The 24,194-nt window shown below is 46.3% G+C and overlaps 1 protein-coding gene across 10 annotated transcripts in view; it reads right to left on the bottom strand.

Moving 5' to 3' along the window:
* LOC8028448 (collagen alpha chain CG42342) overlaps positions 1 to 24,194 on the bottom strand; it is a 420,040-nt gene that overhangs the window by 51,863 nt on the left and 343,983 nt on the right. For 6 of the 10 annotated variants that reach the window (XM_040503852.2, XM_040503854.2, XM_042292412.1 and 3 more), the window contains 3 exons: positions 11,177 to 11,257; positions 8,129 to 8,233; positions 1,012 to 1,083 (listed from right to left, as the gene is read on the bottom strand). In XM_040503852.2, the coding sequence (XP_040359786.1) occupies positions 1,012 to 1,083; positions 8,129 to 8,233; positions 11,177 to 11,257 (258 nt within the window). The remainder of the gene's footprint in view (positions 1 to 1,011; positions 1,084 to 8,128; positions 8,234 to 11,176; positions 11,258 to 24,194) is intronic. The other 4 variants (XM_040503858.2, XM_040503855.2, XM_040503856.2 and 1 more) reach the window with 1 other exon arrangement.

Raw genomic sequence — 24,194 nt, 5'->3', positions numbered from 1 at the left:
AGTTTCTAGGTAGAAGTAAGAATCAAAGAGCACGCGAACTGCAAGAGGCGTACTTTATCAGGAAGAGGGGGCCCCAATGGGCCAGCGACAGGTCGCTTGCATTGTATAATGCCGAGATACGTGTTTTTTTTTTTTTTTTTTTTATAAATTTATGTTAACGAGTTGAAGCGCCTGTATCCCAAAGCGTGCGTAGCCTAGGTGACGATAGGTGTCTTTCTCTCTCTCTCTCTCTCTCTCTCTCTCTCTCTCTCTCTCTCTATATATATATATATATATATATATATATATATATATATATATATATATATATATATATATATATATATATATATATATATATATATATATATATATATATATATATATACCTTTTTAAAAAAATACAGTTGTGAGTAGCGCCCGTGGTTGTCTTCTCTCTTGTGTTCGTATTTTTAGCGCTTTTAACCGTGGTTCACGATATTCATTACTTCAAGGAAACAAATTCTTCGCATCATCAAATACGCGTTTAATTGATATGAATTAAAGGTGTGACAATATAGAAAACAGTAAAGGTACGTGTTTCATTTTCCTCAGTGGCTTGAGCCTTTCTGTTCACACAACCTCACATTGGGAGCACCAGGATAGTTTCCCACATTATATTTGAAACATTAACAGAAATATAAACACAAATTTGTAAATTTCTGGCGCATCTTTTTTTTAACTAATCTATTTGCCAACATAATTACTGATATATAACATTAAGCTGCTTTCTACACAGAATACGTCTTGGGTTCGTGTCTCTTACAGAAATGACTCTATAAGGTGTAACACGTAAGTGCTCCGCTAAATTTAACGAAAATAAAAAAAAGGAACTGACGTGTTATTATACACGTAAACAAAAACGTAACAACCGCGAAAATATTATACTATTCCACATTCTGCGCACGTCAGCTGTATCATAAAGATCAAGTATCCGATGAATTGTTAATTCAGTAAATATCAGCTTCCGTATGCACGACCCACAACACTTACCGGGAGTCCAGGCCGTCCTGGTGTGCCATCTTCGCCCGACCTTCCAGGGTGGCCAGCCGTACCCTTGTCGCCCTTAGAGAGAGACGAGATGGTGCACACCGATTGAAGCATTCGCGTCTCTAAGTGTTGTATGCGGAAAAAGAAACGTATTACTGTTTTTCGTTACAATATTAGAAGAGCGTTGGGAGGTTCTCTCCCGAGGTGTTTTAAAAGCAGGCTAAAACTCAGTCGGACAGGCCGCGAATTATTCTACAAATAGGGTCGTCGACTCATTGCGTATGCAATCTGTAATGTTCGTTGTGCAAAAAAAATGAATAAAAAAGAAATTATTTGCTTGGAACATATAACGCCTCGGCTAGGAATTAAAGATTACTTTAGACCCACGCGGGGCCGTTTTACGCACTCGCATAGCAATTGGCCTCTTTAGGATTGCGGTCTCAATGAACCACCTAAGTGCAAAAACAGTTTTTAATCAGTAAAATATAGAGGAATCCAGAGCTCTACAATGCCACTGTTGCTTCCCGTGATCGCCAAATACAATTCATAGCGAGCGAAAATGACCGTCTAGCCGACGAAGAAACAAAAAATGTTAATACTTTCCAGGTTACAAGTTCTATATAGGTACTTTCCAGGTTACAAGTTCTATGTATATGACTGTGACATGTAGAGATTCCAGAGCCGTCAAAGATGACGCTGGGTTTATTACTGCATATTTCAATAAGCGCTGCAGGTGTAACGGGAACCTTGTGCCCAAGTCTGCCGTAGTCATTACGTTTATTACATACGTTTTCATCAAGCAGTCACACAGGCACGATCTACACGGCACATTAAAAGCCACAACCACAACACATATGATGGCCCACTTAGAATCTGTGTGACACGAAATTATCTGGAATTTCAGTCAAGGTGGCATTTCACGTATCACAGCGGCATATTCAAATTAGACTGGAACACAAACGAGTCAATATGGGGATTATGAGATTTGAAATAGCAAAACAATTTTTTTTTCGTGTTTGAGCTTTAACATAATCTTTAGACCTTTAAGACCTGACAGTACGACTGAATGTTTACAATATTTGTAATAATTTGATTTGAAATATTTACGCCATTATGTTTATCTGAAGAATCTCGGGCTGTTGGTAACCATAAAAAAAATCAATGAATGAACAAACGACTGAATTATTTATTGTGAAAAAAAAGTAAAAAAACGAAGACGACGAGAAGGAACAAACACGACAGGACGACGCTGCACTCGCAACTGAAGTTTTATTAGTGAAAAAGGTTAAAGGAAAATAGCATATGCAAAACAGATAACAGATACCAACAACAATTACCTACTCATTTATCATGCGCAACTTTTCATATCACGCACAACCACTTTTCATATTCGCTCTCAAAAGGCAAACCTCTTTATCTGACAAAGCCACCGACGGAGCGCTGACACATAGAACCCCCAAATTAAAAATGAAAAAAAAAAGCTTCTATAATTTCTCTTGTTGTTTGTTCCCTGTGTTTGACCAGGACAGCAACTTTACTGAAATCCGGCACAAACTCTTATCTACTGCAATGCGTTGCCAAATGCCTCCCCCCCCCCCCCCCCCCCCCCCCCCAAACAGTGGCCCCCAGTCCTGCCCCACATAAAACGTATTACGAGATAAGGGGATTTTGTAAAGAACAGAAGAAACACAGGTCAGGAACAGTTTTCGGTGCGCTGTAGAGCAGATGACTTTTTGACACCTATTCCCGTCACCAATCCTAGAACACACTTGGGGTATTTTTGAGGTATGCCGAGAACACTACTGGTATGACGTACCTCTCTCCTACTTTCTTCAGGTTGTGGGAGATTCGATGTAGGTACGGAACGATGACCGTGCGTTTTCTGTTAATTTTTTCCCTTAGCCTTCACACCTTTGGCCCTCTTCAAAAGGGAACTTGCTACCTCCGTCAAAAGGTTCACCGGAAACCCCGACGTCATTAGTCTCCCTACTTGCTCCCGGAAACTCTTGTCCATCAAAGTGGCAATGCAGGCGAGTTGGTTCATCGTTACAAAATGGAATCAGCGCGCAAACAACGAAGACACAAGGAAGAGAAATTGACAGGACAAGCGCTGGACTTCAACTGAACGTTTATTGAAAAAGAAACTAACGAGGAAAACAAACAAACCACCAAATCATCACCCCATCAAAACGTGCTCAAAAAAGCTACCTCTCTCTTAAGTAAAAAAATTGATGTTTGGCTGACGCATCGGTCACCTTCCTTTCCTATCTCAAATGCTTCAAGCAGCTCGCGTGCTGTCTTATCGGCCCCTCTTCCCAAAATCGAGATGCGATCAAATATCGGCTCGCACGAGCAAGTGCTGCAGTGTAAAGGCAAGTGACCGCCCGAGGTTGATCGCAGCGAAAGCGCGTGTTCACGTGCTCGGTCATTAACACATCGGCCAGTCTGGCCGATGTATACTCGACCACAGCTTAACGGGATCCTATAAACTACCCCCATCGCGCACTCGACGTACTTGTTTCTGTGCTTTACGGAACATCTATTCCTTCCCGTTCCCCTGTCCGCCACTCTGGGGCATAGCTGCAGCATCTTGCAGGGCGCCGAAAAGACAACCGGTACATCATAGCGCCCCGCAATCTTTTTTAGATTGTGGGATACCTTGTGTAAATATGGGATTACTTGCGGTCTCCTATTTGGCCGGTCTCTTGGTTGTTGGGGTCCCGTCTTTACCTTTCTTAGTAGCTTTTCTGCTACCGCCAACAGAACTGTCGCTGGGAAGCCCGCGGAGCTAAGCCGATCAATCTGCTTTTCAAAACTCTCCTGCAACGTGTGGGGGCAAGATTTTTCTAAGGCCGCCTGCAAACAAGATGACGCGATGCTCCTCTTAACCAACTTGGAGTGTGCGGAATCAAAGGGGAGGAGCCCTTTCTTTGTGCGTGGATGATAAAGCCAACACACGTGCCGCTCGGTGAACTTCATTTTCAAATCAAGAAACTGCAGAAACAAGCCGTTTTGGCGCTCATGCGTAAACTGGGGGATTGAAGTTTACGTCATTCTGGGGGATTGAAGTTTACGCATGAGCGCCAAAACGGCTTGTTTCTGCAGTTTCTTGATTTGAAAATGAAGTTCACCGAGCGGCACGTGTGTTGGCTTTATCATCCACGCACAAAGAAAGGGCTCCTCCCCTTTGATTCCGCACACTCCAAGTTGGTTAAGAGGAGCATCGCGTCATCTTGTTTGCAGGCGGCCTTAGAAAAATCTTGCCCCCACACGTTGCAGGAGAGTTTTGAAAAGCAGATTGATCGGCTTAGCTCCGCGGGCTTCCCAGCGACAGTTCTGTTGGCGGTAGCAGAAAAGCTACTAAGAAAGGTAAAGACGGGACCCCAACAACCAAGAGACCGGCCAAATAGGAGACCGCAAGTAATCCCATATTTACACAAGGTATCCCACAATCTAAAAAAGATTGCGGGGCGCTATGATGTACCGGTTGTCTTTTCGGCGCCCTGCAAGATGCTGCAGCTATGCCCCAGAGTGGCGGACAGGGGAACGGGAAGGAATAGATGTTCCGTAAAGCACAGAAACAAGTACGTCGAGTGCGCGATGGGGGTAGTTTATAGGATCCCGTTAAGCTGTGGTCGAGTATACATCGGCCAGACTGGCCGATGTGTTAATGACCGAGCACGTGAACACGCGCTTTCGCTGCGATCAACCTCGGGCGGTCACTTGCCTTTACACTGCAGCACTTGCTCGTGCGAGCCGATATTTGATCGCATCTCGATTTTGGGAAGAGGGGCCGATAAGACAGCACGCGAGCTGCTCGAAGCATTTGAGATAGGAAAGGAAGGTGACCGATGCGTCAGCCAAACATCAATTTTTTTACTTAAGAGAGAGGTAGCTTTTTTGAGCACGTTTTGATGGGGTGATGATTTGGTGGTTTGTTTGTTTTCCTCGTTAGTTTCTTTTTCAATAAACGTTCAGTTGAAGTCCAGCGCTTGTCCTGTCAATTTCTCTTCCTTGTGTCTTCGTTGTTTGCGCGCTGATTCCATTTTGTAACTCTTGTCCATCGTGTGGGCGCACGACTTCCAAAGAGCTGAAGAGAGACACGCGACAGCAATCCCTCTCTTCCCAACATTGGAATGTAAAGACCCGTAGTCCAGAATAGGCTTCTTGAAACGGGGTCTGTAAAACCAACACATGTGATTCTCCCCCCGACTGACCGACAGGTATAAAAATTGGAGTACACCTTCTTTAGGTTCTTCGAACGTGAAACTAAGTCCGCCACCACACTTACTGAAAGCATCCAAGACCATATTCCGAGTGTCACACCCACACGATGAACGACAGGATGGTTGTAGTGCAGATGTCACCGAAAACGGTTTTGACGTGTGTTTCTTCTGTTGTTAACAAAATCCCCTTATCTTGTTATACGTTTTATGTGGGGCAGGACGAGAGGTGTCTGAATGACAGACATAGAGAGCATTCCTATTCACTGGGGGCCACTGTTGTGGGGCATTTGGCAACGCATTGCAGTAGATGCGAGTGTGTGCGGATTTCGGTAAAGTTGCTGTCATGGCCAAACACAGGAAACAAAACAACAAGAGAGATTATAGAAGCATTTTTAATTTCCAACTTGGGGGATTTATGTGTCAGCGCTCCGTCGGTCGCTATGTCAGATAAAGAGGTTTGCTTTTTGCAAGCGAATATGAAAAGTGGTTTTTGAGGTTGTTCAGCCCTTATGTCAAGTGTTGCTCTTGATAAATGAGTAGGTGGTTGTTGTTGGTATCTGTTATCTGTTTTGCATATGCTATTTTCCTTTAATCTTTTTCACTAATTAAAATTCAGTTGCTAGTACAGATTCGTCCTGTCGTGTTTGTTCCTTCTTGTCGTTTTCGCCTTTGAGCTGTTTTTCACCATGAATAACATATACCAACTCACCCAAATCGCTACCTTAGTATAGAACGACTGAAATAATTTGGTTATCAAGCTATCGTATAAGCAACTGGCCATGTGGGCAATGAATTAAGCACCACTGATGTGCGACATAGCGAGAGCAACGGTTATACAAAATTATCCTACACGAGTTCATAGAGCAACTTTGAGCAAGCCTTGTGAAGTGGGACCGGACATTTCATCGAACGCCGTTTCATCGGACGCCGTTTCATCGAACGCCGTTTCATCGAATGCCGTTTCATCGAGCGCCGTTTCATCGAACACCGTTTCATCGAAGCCGTTTCATCGAACGCCGTTTTATTGAACGCCGTCTTATAGAACGCCAGGGTGGCATTCCCGCTTCCTGAAGCTGGTCGGAAGTGCCCATCCCGGGTTCTGGAAGTTTTTGACTTGCATCGCCGCAGAACATCAACAGACGGAAGACAAACTGGAGGCGATGCTGAGTTCCCAAGAGCCTCCTCGCCAGAAGAAGGCCATAGCGGCAAGAAATGAGAAGGTCCGCCTTTTTTTATGCGAACCGACGGGCCATGGCTGTGGGGGACTTTTTGAGAGCAATCGCTCATCATTTCAAACGGTGAATGGCAGTCGCACGAACATATGGACCCCCCAAAGTTTTCATATAAAATTTGAAGTGACGTACTTACTTTTGACTTCACTGAGTCTTAAAACTAAAAAAGAAAAAAAATGTTTCGTTGTAGTTTCATAAATAGCACCTCAGCTTTAGCTACTGCAAGCTTTGGGAACATGAGAGGCTAGGAGGCTCACATGGTTAAAGTTGTTGCGCCTGCGCAAAAACCTAAGTCGCCTTCTGGCCTCCATGAGTTGGAGTGCGCTCTTACCGGGAGTGCGACTTTTTATTTATTTGTTACAATACCCTCAAGGCCCATCGGGTAAATACAGAGGGGTGAACAGATAAGCACAATGTGCGAAACAAAAATAAAAATCGGTACAAATATCATCATGGGTTGCTTGCATTAAAATAAATTGTAACAGCTACAAGTTTGGTCATTAAAAAACTTAAGATGAAATGGGTGAATTACACGAAAATGCACTTGATCCGTGCATAAAAGAGCATCTTTCACACTTTTTCATTTAAAAGACCTTCGATGAAACGGCCGTCAGCGATTGGATGAAACGGCGTTCAATGAAACGTCCATTGTTTCGATGAAACGGCGTTCGACGGAAAGGCGTTCGATGAAATGGCCGGGAACCCTTGTGAAGGTCTTTCATTGTGGTCGATCAGCACATTACAGTCCTTGCTTACATATAGGGTATTTCTGAGAAAGCTTTCAAAATCCCTAGAAATGTGATTTTCAAAATAAAAAGGAACTTTACGGAAACAAACTACCAGTCTTGGCGGAGGTCAACGTTTTCAGGAAAATACTAATTAGCAAGATAATGAACTAAGATTTACTAATTAATTTTTAGTTAGTAAAAATAAACATATGGTTCCGCTGAGAAACTTGCTAAGCGTCAGCGAAAACCACTCAATCAACTAATTTTAGAAAGATATAGGGCAGAAGCGGCATTTTACGGCGTTCCTTCCGTAAAAACGCTCAATTTGGACGCGTTTCGAGGTTTCGGTTTCTTATCGGAGCGCATCTCTGCGCCCGCGGTCCTGCTCCCCGGTGGCAAAGACGCGCGACGCTCGTGCGCCATACTTTTTTCCGTCCTACGAGAGAGGCGAGGCGGTGGTTTCGCGCCGCGACCACCGGGCAGCAGGACCGCGGGCGTAAAGATGCGCTCCGATAAGAAACCGAAACCTAGAAACGCGTTTAAACTGAGCGTTTTTGAGTTGATTTAGTGGTTTTCGACGATGCTTAAGAAATTTTTCAGTGGAACCATATGCTTGTTCTCACTCATTAAAACATTAATTACTAAATCTTAGCTAATTCTTTCGCTAATTAGTATGTTTGAGCAATACTTGACGTCCGCCAAGGCAGGTAGTTTGTTCCCGGAAAGAGCTTTTTTTTTTTTATCTCGAAATGCTTTTAGGGATTTTCGATAGCTTACGCAGAAATACCCTGTACACATTTTTTTTTTTTTTTCAATGCAAGCAGGGAGTTTTTTTTCTTTACTTCAGGACTTGAACAGAGGCCACCTTAGATGCAGATATAGTAGGCGAACAACAAGTGGAAGAAGACAGCAGCGATCCGGTTGGCATGCATACCCTGGGTCCCGGGAGTCCGAAGTCTCCCTTCATGCCCTTGGTGCCGGGTTCACCCTTCTGTCCAGGCAAGCCCCGGATGGAGCGACCGTCTCTACCGGTGTTCCCCTACGAGAAAAAGGCGTGGTGTCCGGAAGAAAACATGGAGTAAAGATGACGTCTCTTCGTCCGTGGGTGGCGACCCTTCGCGGCCTATACGACTCTAAAAGCAAGAACAACAAGCGCAACAAAACAAAAAAAGAAAAAAAAAGTTCGTCGTAATCTCTGACACTATCAACGGGATGGAATACCACGAGACACCCCAGAGGCGAGAATGGACCCTTTTTCAAACTCCATCAAGAAACATTGGCGGTCGGCATTCTTTGGGGGCACGAAGCGTGTGACATGATCCGAGTCCCTGCCGAATGCTGGCGCGGCGCTCGTTCTCGACACGAACCGTGCCGAGTTCGCGCTGAACGCAGACGGAATCCAAGGGTATATGTGGCCAAGCATTGGCGGATTCGGAACATTGGCGCAGCTTTTGGAAAGGGTCTATTCCGCTCCCGCTAGCAACAACTGGGAATACAACTAAACAAACAAAAATACAGCGGTAAAAAACAAAACAAAATAGGAAAACAGGAATACAGCTTGAAGGCTAGATGTGGTCTTCACCTTGACGAGAGAAGGGATTCGGGAATAGCACCTAGAGGTATAAAATGAAGCAGCTAGAATGTAACGAAAAACGCCGTTTTTTTTTTTTTTATTTCCGTGTCACTTCATTTTTCTCTTTCGAAGCATTTGTACAGGTCGGAACACATTTACACGTGATGGTAATTAGTAGTGGTAGGGGGTTAATGTAATCAAATAGAGGGAGAGCGAAAGCATCATGCGCTGCTTACCTCTCCAAACCCAAGAAACGCAAACCCAGTGGGGTGGAGAACACCGGGAGACGAGTGTGTGTGTGAGAGAGCACAGCAACGAAAAACACAAAACGATGGAATGTAGTCAACAACAAAAAAGTAGGATAAGGTGGACAGAGGAAGTGCAACTCAAATCGTACACGCAAACCAAGAGTGAGAGCGGACCAAAAAGACAGGCTAAGTTATTAATTTTTTTTACTTTATTTTGTTTCTTTGTCTTCGGTCGACTTCAAACTGGATCGCTTCGAGAAAAGTACAAACTTACCTTGGGCGGATGATTTGCTCGTTCTAACACGTCTCGAAGGCTCGACACTTGTTTCGTGTGGCGCGAATGTGTTAGGAGCAGCACGGCGCGAGTTGCGAGACTGGAAGCCACGGAACTGGTGGCGGTCTTCGACTGGTCCGGAACTGGGACCATCGAGCGTTACCGCTCGTCATCCCCAAGTCGTTTCTTTGTCTTTAGGTCAGCTTTCAATTGCTCATGTACTGACAGATCCTGGGGGGCATCTGTAAATGATTATAGGTAATCACCCAAAGTAGGATGATGTAGCGTCTTGATGTCTCTATGGTACGAATATCCCGCGATCTGCTATGGTACCTGAACAACTGAGCGTGACCCTGAGTGGCTTCGCTTGCTAGGCAGAGATAGAATTTGAAGTAGAAGCATGAGAAACAGCGACATTAACGAGATCGCCACAAAAGACAAGAGTTTCATCGCTTGGTGGCTCTGGGAGGCCGTGGTAACCGACGGGCACCCACCTGGAACCAGCATGACGGTGCAACTTTCGGTAGTCTCGTTGATGATGGGAGCACGTTAGCGGGTGATGGTGAAATTGTTTTGTGGTGTCGTTATTTGGGCAACCCAGAAAAACAAAGATAATAACAACAAAGAGGGAGGATGGGAGGGTGTGAGGTCAAGCCGAGGGAGGCAACGGGAAAAAGGTGACAACCCAGGGACAAAGAGCGAGGGCATCTGGCGGCCAACAGCTGAACAAGCAGTGGACAAGCGAGTCGCTGAATGCACTTGCGTTGAAGGCGCCGTCTTCCATAGCTCTAATAATAACAGAGATCATTCTCCTGCGTCTGAACAGCGGTGTGTTCTCTCGATAGGTGTAGCTAGTAATAGGTAATGCGACGAGGTTACCTGGAAGCTTATGATCTCGTTTGGCACTCAACGTTTATTCCGGACGTGCCTACTTGCCAGACAAGTGCACCCAACAACTCAGAAAGCGAAGAAGCAAAGCGTAGCGACATAAAAAGCGTTGCGGGGATACAATACACAACGAGCTGGGGGCGGGTACAAAAACAAGAAAAAAAACAGCATAAACGCAGATAGGCGATATAGAACGACAATGCGCATCACACGCATCCACACTCAATCACGCACGCACGCCCACACGCACCGAACAGCAGTCTATAGTAGTGTAGTACACACAACCTCAACTGCACCGCGTGAGTCCCTACGATCCCTTTCTCGCGGCACAAAAGCTCCTTTTCATCGAGCGGTTGGGACAGTGTTTCTCGTCACGCGATATACTGTCCCTGTAAGCGGGAAAACTAAGCGACACGCAAGTATAGTCACGTGTGGTCACGAAAGGTACAGGCGACTTTGTGCTCGTTCATATCCCCGTCGCGCGGAAAACAAGGCGTAGCTTCCTTTTTTTTTTTTAATTCTTGATGTTTTTGTAACCTAGTTTATAGTCACTTACGGAACGAGAACGACAGCGCGGATCTTTCAAAGGCCCGGCCTTTAGGAGTCGCTCCATATGCCTTCAGCCGTGCTTTGAATGGGCGCTCGAGGTCTTCGAGACGCTCTGCCTAGGGTAGGGATAGGGATAGTCCCTTGTCAGGGACTATACCTCAAGCTGTTTGAAGCAACCATGCTTCGAAAATGCCCTAGGCGTGTCCGCAGGTACTTGCGTCATCGCGCCTGCTGCGAACACCGTCGCGTCTTTTGTGTGATATATATACGAGACGTGCGGCCGTGGGTTAACGATTGTGAGCGTTGATCGGTAATGTCCTTCGAAGCAACGCGTTTCAGAGCCCGGCACGCCGAGGGAGTAGGGACTCGCGCGCTGCTGGTCGCGTTCAGTTCGCGTCACGAGAGGGCATGCTTGTTAGTGGCGGGGCCACCGTGCGCGTGGCCACCTACCTTCTTTCCCCTGCGTCCTCGCTCTCCCTTGTCCCCCTTGGCACCGTCTTCTCCGGGAGGTCCCGGGATCCCCACGTCGCCCTGGAACCAGGCGCCGGCTAGTTCCCTCCGCGTGCCGCTATACGTATACGCCCGTCGTTGTGTCATTTTTGTCTCTAAACGTTTCTGTGATTCCTAAGCGCTCCTGATTATTGTCTTTATTCGAGATATTTTAAGATCCGATTCGCTATACCCCGCATATTGCGACCTTTCGCCTTCTTTTCTCCCGTGGTTTCGGCACTAGGTCGACCCTGAGACTGCAGCGTCGCGTCTCCTGGCCTGCTGTCGACGGTTTTTGAATTGCAGTACGGCTTAAATCGCGTTCGATCCTGAATACAACAAAAATAATTTATTCGAGTATTTTCGGATCAAAGAGATTCCACCAGTTTGACTAGAATCATATGCACACCGCCATGCACCCTAACATAGTGTTGAATAATATTTTAAACTTCATATACAGTTTTCCTACCAAAAGTATTGGCCTCTATCGTGACCTAGGTTCTCATTTTCGAAAGCCAATATCATTTACGACCTATAGGCCCCTAAACGAACCGTTAATGCCTGAGCTCACCTAAGGACTCTCAAACTCGATTCTTACTTTCTGGCTGGAATTGAGTTAATCTCAGAGTATAACCGTTGTGGGTGTTAAACATCTGCTGCGATACGAAACATTGCGGCGGATTTAAAACAACACACTTTTAAATATGACTGTCTTTACGGAATGGACATGTCATGGGCTTCAGCTGCTATGACTAAGCTTATATGCTGCATTGTATTACTGTAATATACCTATGAAAACACGAGCACTTAATTGGAAACATTAATCGTTGGGCGGACGTTGTTAGAGAATAAAAACAACACATCATCCATGCTTCACGTTCACGCGGTTTCTAAAATGCACATTAAAAAAAAAAAAAAAAAACACATCCGATTAAAGGGGCGATGCAAAGATTTTTTTTTTTCGCAGATACCGATTAGAACGGATCCCTGACGTTAATGATCTGTAAAACGCCCCTTCATTTTTCACCATTCGACATCGAAGTCGCAAAAAAAAAAAAATAATAATTGAAGAAAAACGAACAGCGTTTACTAGTCCTCAACTGGCAGCCAGAAGAGCGGCCACGTGATCTAGCCGATTATATGCCGCCAGTTGTGATTATAGATACATGCTGGGGTTGGCAAGGCACAAGACACACGCTGAATTCCAGACATTGTTATGGCTCGGCTATTGTCGTCATTGGAGCGATTGGACACGGGCCACTACCGGAATGCTTCTCGAGTTATCGATTATCGCGAGCCAAATCGAGTGTCCACACAATGCTCGGGTCCAATGTATGAGCCGCATTCAAATATCGTCACTGGGCGGTACTGCGACCACCTAGCTACGTCATCGAGTTTTGCAAAGGAGAGACTGAATGAAAACGCTGGCTTTTTTCCTTGAAATTACACCGCATCAAAAGAGTTTCTTGGCCAGTGGCGTTGCGTGTGAGTATCCTTGAGTCCCACTAGTGCCAATAAGCTCGAGTAAAGTGAAAGAGATTCCAACTGAATATCGTTGCACCGCCACTTTAACAAAATGATTGTGTATTATCATTCCCCAGAGTTGACAAAGCAAAAATATTGTAAACTTGCGGATCCTATGTCACAGCGAACCAATAATTGTTGCAAACTTCATCTATCCACGCCACGAACGAATCTATTCAAGTACTCACCCTTGCAACTGTCGACCGCTCTGTCGAACAAGCTGCCTGATGGCATAGTTATTCTAGCAAATACGGACGATTTCAAAGATGCGCTGAAAGCGCACGACCTGTGTGCCAGTTGTTGAATTGTGTTGCATTTAAGCTCAGAAATGGGCGATTTAAGGGTAATAAAATGAAATAAAATGAAATTCTAAAACACTACTAAAGGATCTGACAAAGGCGTTCTTGATTTCTGTTTCTAGTACAGTTCCGTTTCTTTTTCTGAATACCGGACGATCGCTGTCTTAGGCACATACGTTGCGGTAGACAATGACTTTATGTTGCACGTTACCGATGTGTTCTGTTGGGACGTGTGCGTTGTAATTTTATTATAGAAGACCGAGTGCCAACTGCCTGAGTTGCGTTTCTTGTTAGTTGTGGTTAGTGGGTTAGTTAGATTAGCGAGGTTACAAGATTTACACACACAGAAATTACATCTACAGACACAACCAAGAGTACAAAACACACACACGACGAAAAAAAAAAATCGTGTGTAGCGCGAAATCTCAAAATCACACAAGCGCTGAAAAAAAAAAAAAAAAAAAAAAAAAAAAACAACAACAACAACCAGCACAGGAATTCCGCGTTTTTGCGACGGGACAGGCGGCTATTCGCCTCGAGCCCAGATTGAATTTAGGGGAAGCGTGCCACTTGTTTACCCAGGCTTCTCTATGAGGCGCGTGGTGATTACCTCTGTCCACAATGCTGGAGGACACAAAACATCCACACTAACGGCACAGAGCCTGGGCAAGGGTACAGACCACGAGCTCTTAGCAGTTGATTCCAGTGCGCGAGCGCTGCCTTGCAGCCTCCATGGCTTCAGCCTCACGTGCGTAGCATTCGTTTTGCTCCAAGTGAGTGTAAAACCAAGCATAGTTCTGCTTTTCACCACATAAGCCGTGCCGATCGAATCTCGAGACGATGTCTATTTTATCGAGGCACATTAGGCAGCTATCCACCAGCGTGCTCCAGTGCGGTAGTAATATCGTCACTTTGTCAGGGCCGTAACCAGGGGGGGATAGGGGGTTCTGACCCCCCCGAAATTTTTTTCTGGGTACGGCCCTGGTCGATGCACTTGCAGCCAGCCGATTTTAATCTCCACCTCTGCGCACGCGCAGTGGCGCCGGTCGGCTACCGGGTACCAAAGCGGGACCGGTTCTCCAGTTTGCTGCAACTCTCCATTATATGCCGCCGATGCACATGATTCATAGGCGAAAATAAGACAATAGACACTTTCAAAATGTCCGCCGTTGTCCCCGAAACCCCCCCCCCCCCCCCCCCCCCCCCCCCCGAAATTTTTTTTTCTGGGTACGGCCCTGCACTTTGTGAAATAATTATTTAATTCTTTTCCTCTAGAGAACGCGAAAGGTTCTTTTTCGGCTCGAGCTCTTAGCTTTAGCCCGATGACACATTTTTATTTACGTTTTTTTCTTTTTCTGATCACGCGCTGTCGTGATCATGTAGTACAAAGGGTAGAACGTCCCGAAAAAGCAAAACATTGAGGCGTCCTAATTTAATTTTGACAACACCCGCAAAAAAAAAAAAAAAAAAGAGTTATTTTGCAAGAAGTGTGCGATTCTCGGTTGGCCATCTTAAAAAGGACCGAATGCAAAACATTCAACAGGTAATTAATAAAAATCCCACGAGGCTAACTCTGCTATGTATCTTATGTCTCGGAATATCGTTCAGGGTAATAACACAATTGTTGGCTTAGATTTTTATCACCGGTCTTCAAGCAAGCGACTCCACAGGAAATCCGAGCGCGTGTTTCCAAACCGGTGCTTTTTGCTACATCATATCCCATTCAGATTTATATGAAATGAATGATTATTTTCCTCGGACCCTGCCACTTTTCGGCACTAAATCAGAGGGTGACACACTATTCATCCCTTAAAGAGTGCCACGTTTCGCACATTCACGCAAGAGATCGCTAGAGAAATACCGGCTGGCGCTCGGGGGCAACTTTCTCTGGCATATCCAAATAATTGAAGACAACGCGAGCACAGCTGTGATCGGCCCGCAATGTTCGCAAGCGCACGGATACAGGTAACTTTGGCTTCATTGCCAAGAAAAGTTGTCTGGAAGTATGCTAACCTTTCGGGCGCGGGTGGTATTATCACATTGTAATAGAATCTTTAAAAAAAAGCTAAAAAAAATCTTTAAAAAAAAAAACGAGTTAGACGTGAGTTTTAGAGTATTTTTATAATGTGAATCTCAGGTTCGTTTTAGACAAATATGGACCTAAACGCGAGAAAACACGAAAAACCTTCGAGCCGTCGCTACGTCATAAAATGATCTTACGGCCGCAAAGTGCGTGTCGCTTGTGCGGGCAGCGAGTGCAATTGCAAGCTTGCCAGGTATATTCCCTCGCACAGACACCTGTCGCGACGTATATTTTTTACCTTTTTCGAAATAACAGGAGTGCGCGTGCATAGCTTTGATAGGCACTGAATATGCGCGAGTGCGGAGATTCCGAAAATTCGATATGGCGTAAAGCTCCGGGAAGGAGGTGCTTCAACGGTACTTTGAAAATTAATTTCTGCAGCCTCCGTGCAACAAATTGAAGACAAAAATGATGTCGATATTCATGATCCTGGAGGTCAACTGAAAACGATTTAAGTATTTTTTACTCAAATACAGAACCGCTTCAGCTTCCCTTTAAATAAATGTTTCACACAGTAAATGCAAAAGGTTTTCTGTCGACGGATTTCACCCAGTGCAACCCCCACATCCGATATGAATGATTGAATATGGACTTTAATCGCCGTTGGTGTGAATTTCGAAGCGCTGCCCAAAGTACTGCAAATATTATAAAATTTTAGCAGTCAGCACGCCAGAGCTTTGTGTTGCTAGCGGGACCTCGTGTCGTCACTTTGAAGCATGGATTTGAGCACGCGCCCGTTATGGCCCGCCATCCGCAACGTACGGTCGACCAAAGCTCCATGACCGCGTGAAGCAAACCGTATTGCTCTCCGACTCTTTATCGCGGATACTAAGGGGGGTATTTATGAGACGCCATCTTTTTGGTCGCTGTTCATAGCGCGTGCTCAGAACTAGCTCCCAGTTACCTTCTGCCAAGAACAAATACCTTGATAGGAAGGGGTGCACGAGTGTGCACGTGTAGTGTGCGTTCCACCCAATCAGGATCCTTGTACCTGGCTGGCGATAAGTCGAAGCTAGTTTTGAGCATGCGCCGCCAAGAACGAAAAACAGTGTTAGCGGAGAGATGTTTCGGTGGCGCCCTCGTTTGGTTACCTTTCGTGACGTCATTACCTTGTGAACAACAAGTTCTATGGTGTTTGTAAAGAGCATGGTGGAAGTCTGAAATCATAGCGCTCTCAAAGGAACACTGCCAACACCGTCAAAATTGAAGTTCTTACATTCCTCTAATTTCCGTCGATGAGACATCCTTTTGTGACGTCACAGTCAGCATTTGGCCAATTGTGGTGGGCTGACCACAGCGACGTTTTCGATCGCTCACGTCGCCATTTAGCGGCGAGATGTTTCGGTGGCGCCCTCGTTTGGTTACCTTTCGTGACGTCATTACCTTGTGAACAACAAGTTCGATGGTGTTTGTAAAGAGCATGGTGGAAGCCTGAAATCATAGCGCTCTCAAAGGAACACTGCCAACACCGTCAAAATTGAAGTTCTTACATTCCTCTAATTTCCGTCGATGAGACATCCTTTTGTGACGTCATAGTCAGCATTTGGCCAATTGTGGTGGGCTGACCACAGCGACGTTTTCGATCGCTCACGTCGCCATTTAGCGGCGAGATGTTTCGGTGGCGCCCTCGTTTGGTTACCTTTCGTGACGTCATTACCTTGTGAACAACAAGTTCGATGGTGTTTGTAAAGAGCATGGTGGAAGCCTGAAATCATAGCGCTCTCAAAGCAACACTGCCAACACCGTCAAAATTGAAGTTCTTACATTCCTCTAATTTCCGTCGATGAGACATCCTTTTGTGACGTCATAGTCAGCATTTGGCCAATTGTGGTGGGCTGACCACAGCGACGTTTTCGATCGCTCACGTCGCCATTTAGCGGCGAGATGTTTCGGTGGCGCCCTCGTTTGGTTACCTTTCGTGACGTCATTACCTTGTGAACAACAAGTTCGATGGTGTTTGTAAAGAGCATGGTGGAAGCCTGAAATCATAGCGCTCTCAAAGCAACACTGCCAACACCGTCAAAATTGAAGTTCTTACATTCCTCTAATTTCCGTCGATGAGACATCCTTTTGTGACGTCACAGTCAGCATTTGGCCAATTGTGGTGGGCTGACCACAGCGACGTTTTCGATCGCTCACGTCGCCATTTAGCGGCGAGATGTTTCGGTGGCGCCCTCGTTTGGTTTCCTTTCGTGACGTCATTACCTTGTGAACAACAAGTTCGATGGTGTTTGTAAAGAGCATGGTGGAAGCCTGAAATCATAGCGCTCTCAAAGGAACACTGCCAACACCGTCAAAATTGAAGTTCTCACATTCCTTTCATTTCCGTCGATGAGACATCCTTTTGTGACGTCACAGTCAGCATTTGGCCAATTGTGGTGGGCTGACCACAGCGACGTTTTCGATCGCTCACGTCGCCATTTAGCGGCGAGATGTTTCGGTGGCGCCCTCGTTTGGTTACCTTTCGTGACGTCATTACCTTGTGAACAACAAGTTCTATGGTGTTTGTAAAGAGCATGGTGGAAGCCTGAAATCATAGCGCTCTCAAAGGAACACTGCCAACACCGTCAAAATTGAAGTTCTTACATTCCTCTAATTTCCGTCGATGAGACATCCTTTTGTGACGTCACAGTCAGCATTTGGCCAATTGTGGTGGGCTGACCACAGCGACGTTTTCGATCGCTCACGTCGCCATTTAGCGGCGAGATGTTTCGGTGGCGCCCTCGTTTGGTTACCTTTCGTGACGTCATTACCTTGTGAACAACAAGTTCTATGGTGTTTGTAAAGAGCATGGTGGAAGCCTGAAATCATAGCGCTCTCAAAGGAACACTGCCAACACCGTCAAAATTGAAGTTCTTACATTCCTCTAATTTCCGTCGATGAGACATCCTTTTGTGACGTCACAGTCAGCATTTGGCCAATTGTGGTGGGCTGACCACAGCGACGTTTTCGATCGCTCACGTCGCCATTTAGCGGCGAGATGTTTCGGTGGCGCCCTCGTTTGGTTACCTTTCGTGACGTCATTACCTTGTGAACAACAAGTTCGATGGTGTTTGTAAAGAGCATGGTGGAAGCCTGAAATCATAGCGCTCTCAAAGCAACACTGCCAACACCGTCAAAATTGAAGTTCTCACATTCCTTTCATTTCCGTCGATGAGACATCCTTTTGTGACGTCATAGTCAGCATTTGGCCAATTGTGGTGGGCTGACCACAGCGACGTTTTCGATCGCTCACGTCGCCATTTAGCGGCGAGATGTTTCGGTGGCGCCCTCGTTTGGTTACCTTTCGTGACGTCATTACCTTGTGAACAACAAGTTCGATGGTGTTTGTAAAGAGCATGGTGGAAGCCTGAAATCATAGCGCTCTCAAAGCAACACTGCCAACACCGTCAAAATTGAAGTTCTCACATTCCTTTCATTTCCGTCGATGAGACATCCTTTTGTGACGTCATAGTCAGCATTTGGCCAATTGTGGTGGGCTGACCACAGCGACGTTTTCGATCGCTCACGTCGCCATTTAGCGGCGAGATGTTTCGGTGGCGCCCTCATTTGGTTACCTTTCGTGACGTCATTACCTTGTGAACAACAAGTTCGATGGTGTTTGTAAAGAGCATGGTGGAAGCCTGAAATCATAGCGCTCTCAAAGCAACACTGCCAACACCGTCAAAATTGAAGTTCTTACATTCCTCTAATTTCCGTCGATGAGACATCCTTTTGTGACGTCACAGTCAGCATTTGGCCAATTGTGGTGGGCTGACCACAGCGACGTTTTCGATCGCTCACGTCGCCATTTAGCGGCGAGATGTTTCGGTGGCGCCCTCGTTTGGTTTCCTTTCGTGACGTCATTACCTTGTGAACAACAAGTTCGATGGTGTTTGTAAAGAGCATGGTGGAAGCCTGAAATCATAGCGCTCTCAAAGCAACACTGCCAACACCGTCAAAATTGAAGTTCTCACATTCCTTTCATTTCCGTCGATGAGACATCCTTTTGTGACGTCACAGTCAGCATTTGGCCAATTGTGGTGGGCTGACCACAGCGACGTTTTCGATCGCTCACGTCGCCATTTAGCGGCGAGATGTTTCGGTGGCGCCCTCGTTTGGTTACCTTTCGTGACGTCATTACCTTGTGAACAACAAGTTCTATGGTGTTTGTAAAGAGCATGGTGGAAGCCTGAAATCATAGCGCTCTCAAAGGAACACTGCCAACACCGTCAAAATTGAAGTTCTTACATTCCTCTAATTTCCGTCGATGAGACATCCTTTTGTGACGTCACAGTCAGCATTTGGCCAATTGTGGTGGGCTGACCACAGCGACGTTTTCGATCGCTCACGTCGCCATTTAGCGGCGAGATGTTTCGGTGGCGCCCTCGTTTGGTTTCCTTTCGTGACGTCATTACCTTGTGAACAACAAGTTCGATGGTGTTTGTAAAGAGCATGGTGGAAGCCTGAAATCATAGCGCTCTCAAAGCAACACTGCCAACACCGTCAAAATTGAAGTTCTCACATTCCTTTCATTTCCGTCGATGAGACATCCTTTTGTGACGTCATAGTCAGCATTTGGCCAATTGTGGTGGGCTGACCACAGCGACGTTTTCGATCGCTCACGTCGCCATTTAGCGGCGAGATGTTTCGGTGGCGCCCTCGTTTGGTTACCTTTCGTGACGTCATTACCTTGTGAACAACAAGTTCTATGGTGTTTGTAAAGAGCATGGTGGAAGCCTGAAATCATAGCGCTCTCAAAGGAACACTGCCAACACCGTCAAAATTGAAGTTCTTACATTCCTCTAATTTCCGTCGATGAGACATCCTTTTGTGACGTCACAGTCAGCATTTGGCCAATTGTGGTGGGCTGACCACAGCGACGTTTTCGATCGCTCACGTCGCCATTTAGCGGCGAGATGTTTCGGTGGCGCCCTCGTTTGGTTACCTTTCGTGACGTCATTACCTTGTGAACAACAAGTTCTATGGTGTTTGTAAAGAGCATGGTGGAAGCCTGAAATCATAGCGCTCTCAAAGCAACACTGCCAACACCGTCAAAATTGAAGTTCTCACATTCCTTTCATTTCCGTCGATGAGACATCCTTTTGTGACGTCACAGTCAGCATTTGGCCAATTGTGGTGGGCTGACCACAGCGACGTTTTCGATCGCTCACGTCGCCATTTAGCGGCGAGATGTTTCGGTGGCGCCCTCGTTTGGTTACCTTTCGTGACGTCATTACCTTGTGAACAACAAGTTCTATGGTGTTTGTAAAGAGCATGGTGGAAGCCTGAAATCATAGCGCTCTCAAAGGAACACTGCCAACACCGTCAAAATTGAAGTTCTTACATTCCTCTAATTTCCGTCGATGAGACATCCTTTTGTGACGTCACAGTCAGCATTTGGCCAATTGTGGTGGGCTGACCACAGCGACGTTTTCGATCGCTCACGTCGCCATTTAGCGGCGAGATGTTTCGGTGGCGCCCTCGTTTGGTTTCCTTTCGTGACGTCATTACCTTGTGAACAACAAGTTCGATGGTGTTTGTAAAGAGCATGGTGGAAGCCTGAAATCATAGCGCTCTCAAAGCAACACTGCCAACACCGTCAAAATTGAAGTTCTCACATTCCTTTCATTTCCGTCGATGAGACATCCTTTTGTGACGTCATAGTCAGCATTTGGCCAATTGTGGTGGGCTGACCACAGCGACGTTTTCGATCGCTCACGTCGCCATTTAGCGGCGAGATGTTTCGGTGGCGCCCTCGTTTGGTTACCTTTCGTGACGTCATTACCTTGTGAACAACAAGTTCTATGGTGTTTGTAAAGAGCATGGTGGAAGCCTGAAATCATAGCGCTCTCAAAGGAACACTGCCAACACCGTCAAAATTGAAGTTCTTACATTCCTCTAATTTCCGTCGATGAGACATCCTTTTGTGACGTCACAGTCAGCATTTGGCCAATTGTGGTGGGCTGACCACAGCGACGTTTTCGATCGCTCACGTCGCCATTTAGCGGCGAGATGTTTCGGTGGCGCCCTCGTTTGGTTTCCTTTCGTGACGTCATTACCTTGTGAACAACAAGTTCGATGGTGTTTGTAAAGAGCATGGTGGAAGCCTGAAATCATAGCGCTCTCAAAGCAACACTGCCAACACCGTCAAAATTGAAGTTCTCACATTCCTTTCATTTCCGTCGATGAGACATCCTTTTGTGACGTCACAGTCAGCATTTGGCCAATTGTGGTGGGCTGACCACAGCGACGTTTTCGATCGCTCACGTCGCCATTTAGCGGCGAGATGTTTCGGTGGCGCCCTCGTTTGGTTACCTTTCGTGACGTCATTACCTTGTGAACAACAAGTTCTATGGTGTTTGTAAAGAGCATGGTGGAAGCCTGAAATCATAGCGCTCTCAAAGGAACACTGCCAACACCGTCAAAATTGAAGTTCTTACATTCCTCTAATTTCCGTCGATGAGACATCCTTTTGTGACGTCACAGTCAGCATTTGGCCAATTGTGGTGGGCTGACCACAGCGACGTTTTCGATCGCTCACGTCGCCATTTAGCGGCGAGATGTTTCGGTGGCGCCCTCGTTTGGTTTCCTTTCGTGACGTCATTACCTTGTGAACAACAAGTTCGATGGTGTTTGTAAAGAGCATGGTGGAAGCCTGAAATCATAGCGCTCTCAAAGCAACACTGCCAACACCGTCAAAATTGAAGTTCTCACATTCCTTTCATTTCCGTCGATGAGACATCCTTTTGTGACGTCATAGTCAGCATTTGGCCAATTGTGGTGGGCTGACCACAGCGACGTTTTCGATCGCTCACGTCGCCATTTAGCGGCGAGATGTTTCGGTGGCGCCCTCGTTTGGTTACCTTTCGTGACGTCATTACCTTGTGAACAACAAGTTCTATGGTGTTTGTAAAGAGCATGGTGGAAGCCTGAAATCATAGCGCTCTCAAAGGAACACTGCCAACACCGTCAAAATTGAAGTTCTTACATTCCTCTAATTTCCGTCGATGAGACATCCTTTTGTGACGTCACAGTCAGCATTTGGCCAATTGTGGTGGGCTGACCACAGCGACGTTTTCGATCGCTCACGTCGCCATTTAGCGGCGAGATGTTTCGGTGGCGCCCTCGTTTGGTTACCTTTCGTGACGTCATTACCTTGTGAACAACAAGTTCGATGGTGTTTGTAAAGAGCATGGTGGAAGCCTGAAATCATAGCGCTCTCAAAGCAACACTGCCAACACCGTCAAAATTGAAGTTCTCACATTCCTTTCATTTCCGTCGATGAGACATCCTTTTGTGACGTCATAGTCAGCATTTGGCCAATTGTGGTGGGCTGACCACAGCGACGTTTTCGATCGCTCACGTCGCCATTTAGCGGCGAGATGTTTCGGTGGCGCCCTCGTTTGGTTACCTTTCGTGACGTCATTACCTTGTGAACAACAAGTTCGATGATGTTTGTAAAGAGCATGGTGGAAGCCTGAAATCATAGCGCTCTCAAAGCAACACTGCCAACACCGTCAAAATTGAAGTTCTCACATTCCTTTCATTTCCGTCGATGAGACATCCTTTTGTGACGTCATAGTCAGCATTTGGCCAATTGTGGTGGGCTGACCACAGCGACGTTTTCGATCGCTCACGTCGCCATTTAGCGGCGAGATGTTTCGGTGGCGCCCTCGTTTGGTTACCTTTCGTGACGTCATTACCTTGTGAACAACAAGTTCGATGGTGTTTGTAAAGAGCATGGTGGAAGCCTGAAATCATAGCGCTCTCAAAGCAACACTGCCAACACCGTCAAAATTGAAGTTCTCACATTCCTTTCATTTCCGTCGATGAGACATCCTTTTGTGACGTCATAGTCAGCATTTGGCCAATTGTGGTGGGCTGACCACAGCGACGTTTTCGATCGCTCACGTCGCCATTTAGCGGCGAGATGTTTCGGTGGCGCCCTCGTTTGGTTACCTTTCGTGACGTCATTACCTTGTGAACAACAAGTTCGATGATGTTTGTAAAGAGCATGGTGGAAGCCTGAAATCATAGCGCTCTCAAAGCAACACTGCCAACACCGTCAAAATTGAAGTTCTCACATTCCTTTCATTTCCGTCGATGAGACATCCTTTTGTGACGTCATAGTCAGCATTTGGCCAATTGTGGTGGGCTGACCCCAGCGACGTTTTCGATCGCTCACGTCGCCATTTAGCGGCGAGATGTTTCGGTGGCGCCCTCGTTTGGTTACCTTTCGTGACGTCATTACCTTGTGAACAACAAGTTCGATGGTGTTTGTAAAGAGCATGGTGGAAGCCTGAAATCATAGCGCTCTCAAAGCAACACTGCCAACACCGTCAAAATTGAAGTTCTCACATTCCTTTCATTTCCGTCGATGAGACATCCTTTTGTGACGTCATAGTCAGCATTTGGCCAATTGTGGTGGGCTGACCACAGCGACGTTTTCGATCGCTCACGTCGCCATTTAGCGGCGAGATGTTTCGGTGGCGCCCTCGTTTGGTTACCTTTCGTGACGTCATTACCTTGTGAACAACAAGTTCGATGGTGTTTGTAAAGAGCATGGTGGAAGCCTGAAATCATAGCGCTCTCAAAGCAACACTGCCAACACCGTCAAAATTGAAGTTCTCACATTCCTTTCATTTCCGTCGATGAGACATCCTTTGCTGACGTCATAGTCAGCATACGGCTTATTGTGGTGCGCCGACCACAGCGACGCTTTCGATCGCTCACGTTGCCAATAGGGGGCATTCACCGGACGCCATATTTGAGGGCGATGTTTAGGGCGCATGCTCAGAACGAGCTCACATCAATAGGCTACTAAGACCGGCAGTCTTGATAGTGTGGAATGCACGTTGAAGAAGAACTGTGGAAGCTCGCCGTCAGCACGCGCTCGGCAACCACGCACACAGATATGGCCGCCAGTGAATACTTCCTATAGACGCTTTACACACGCGCCAGATTGAGCCGCCATAGCCGCCCTTCTCTTGTCTTACCGAGATGCCGAGCCACTAAAGCGGGCGTTGACGGGTCTTCACAAGGGCCTATGCTGGGCACAAGAACACAGTAGCATCTAAAATGGCAATAACCT

Source organism: Ixodes scapularis, unplaced genomic scaffold, assembly GCF_016920785.2.
Source record: "Ixodes scapularis isolate PalLabHiFi unplaced genomic scaffold, ASM1692078v2 PGA_scaffold3__209_contigs__length_174095766, whole genome shotgun sequence".
NCBI lineage: Eukaryota > Metazoa > Arthropoda > Arachnida > Ixodida > Ixodidae > Ixodes > Ixodes scapularis.
The sequence above is the reverse complement of the archived record's forward strand: the minus strand, read 5'-3'. Positions and strand labels throughout refer to the sequence as shown.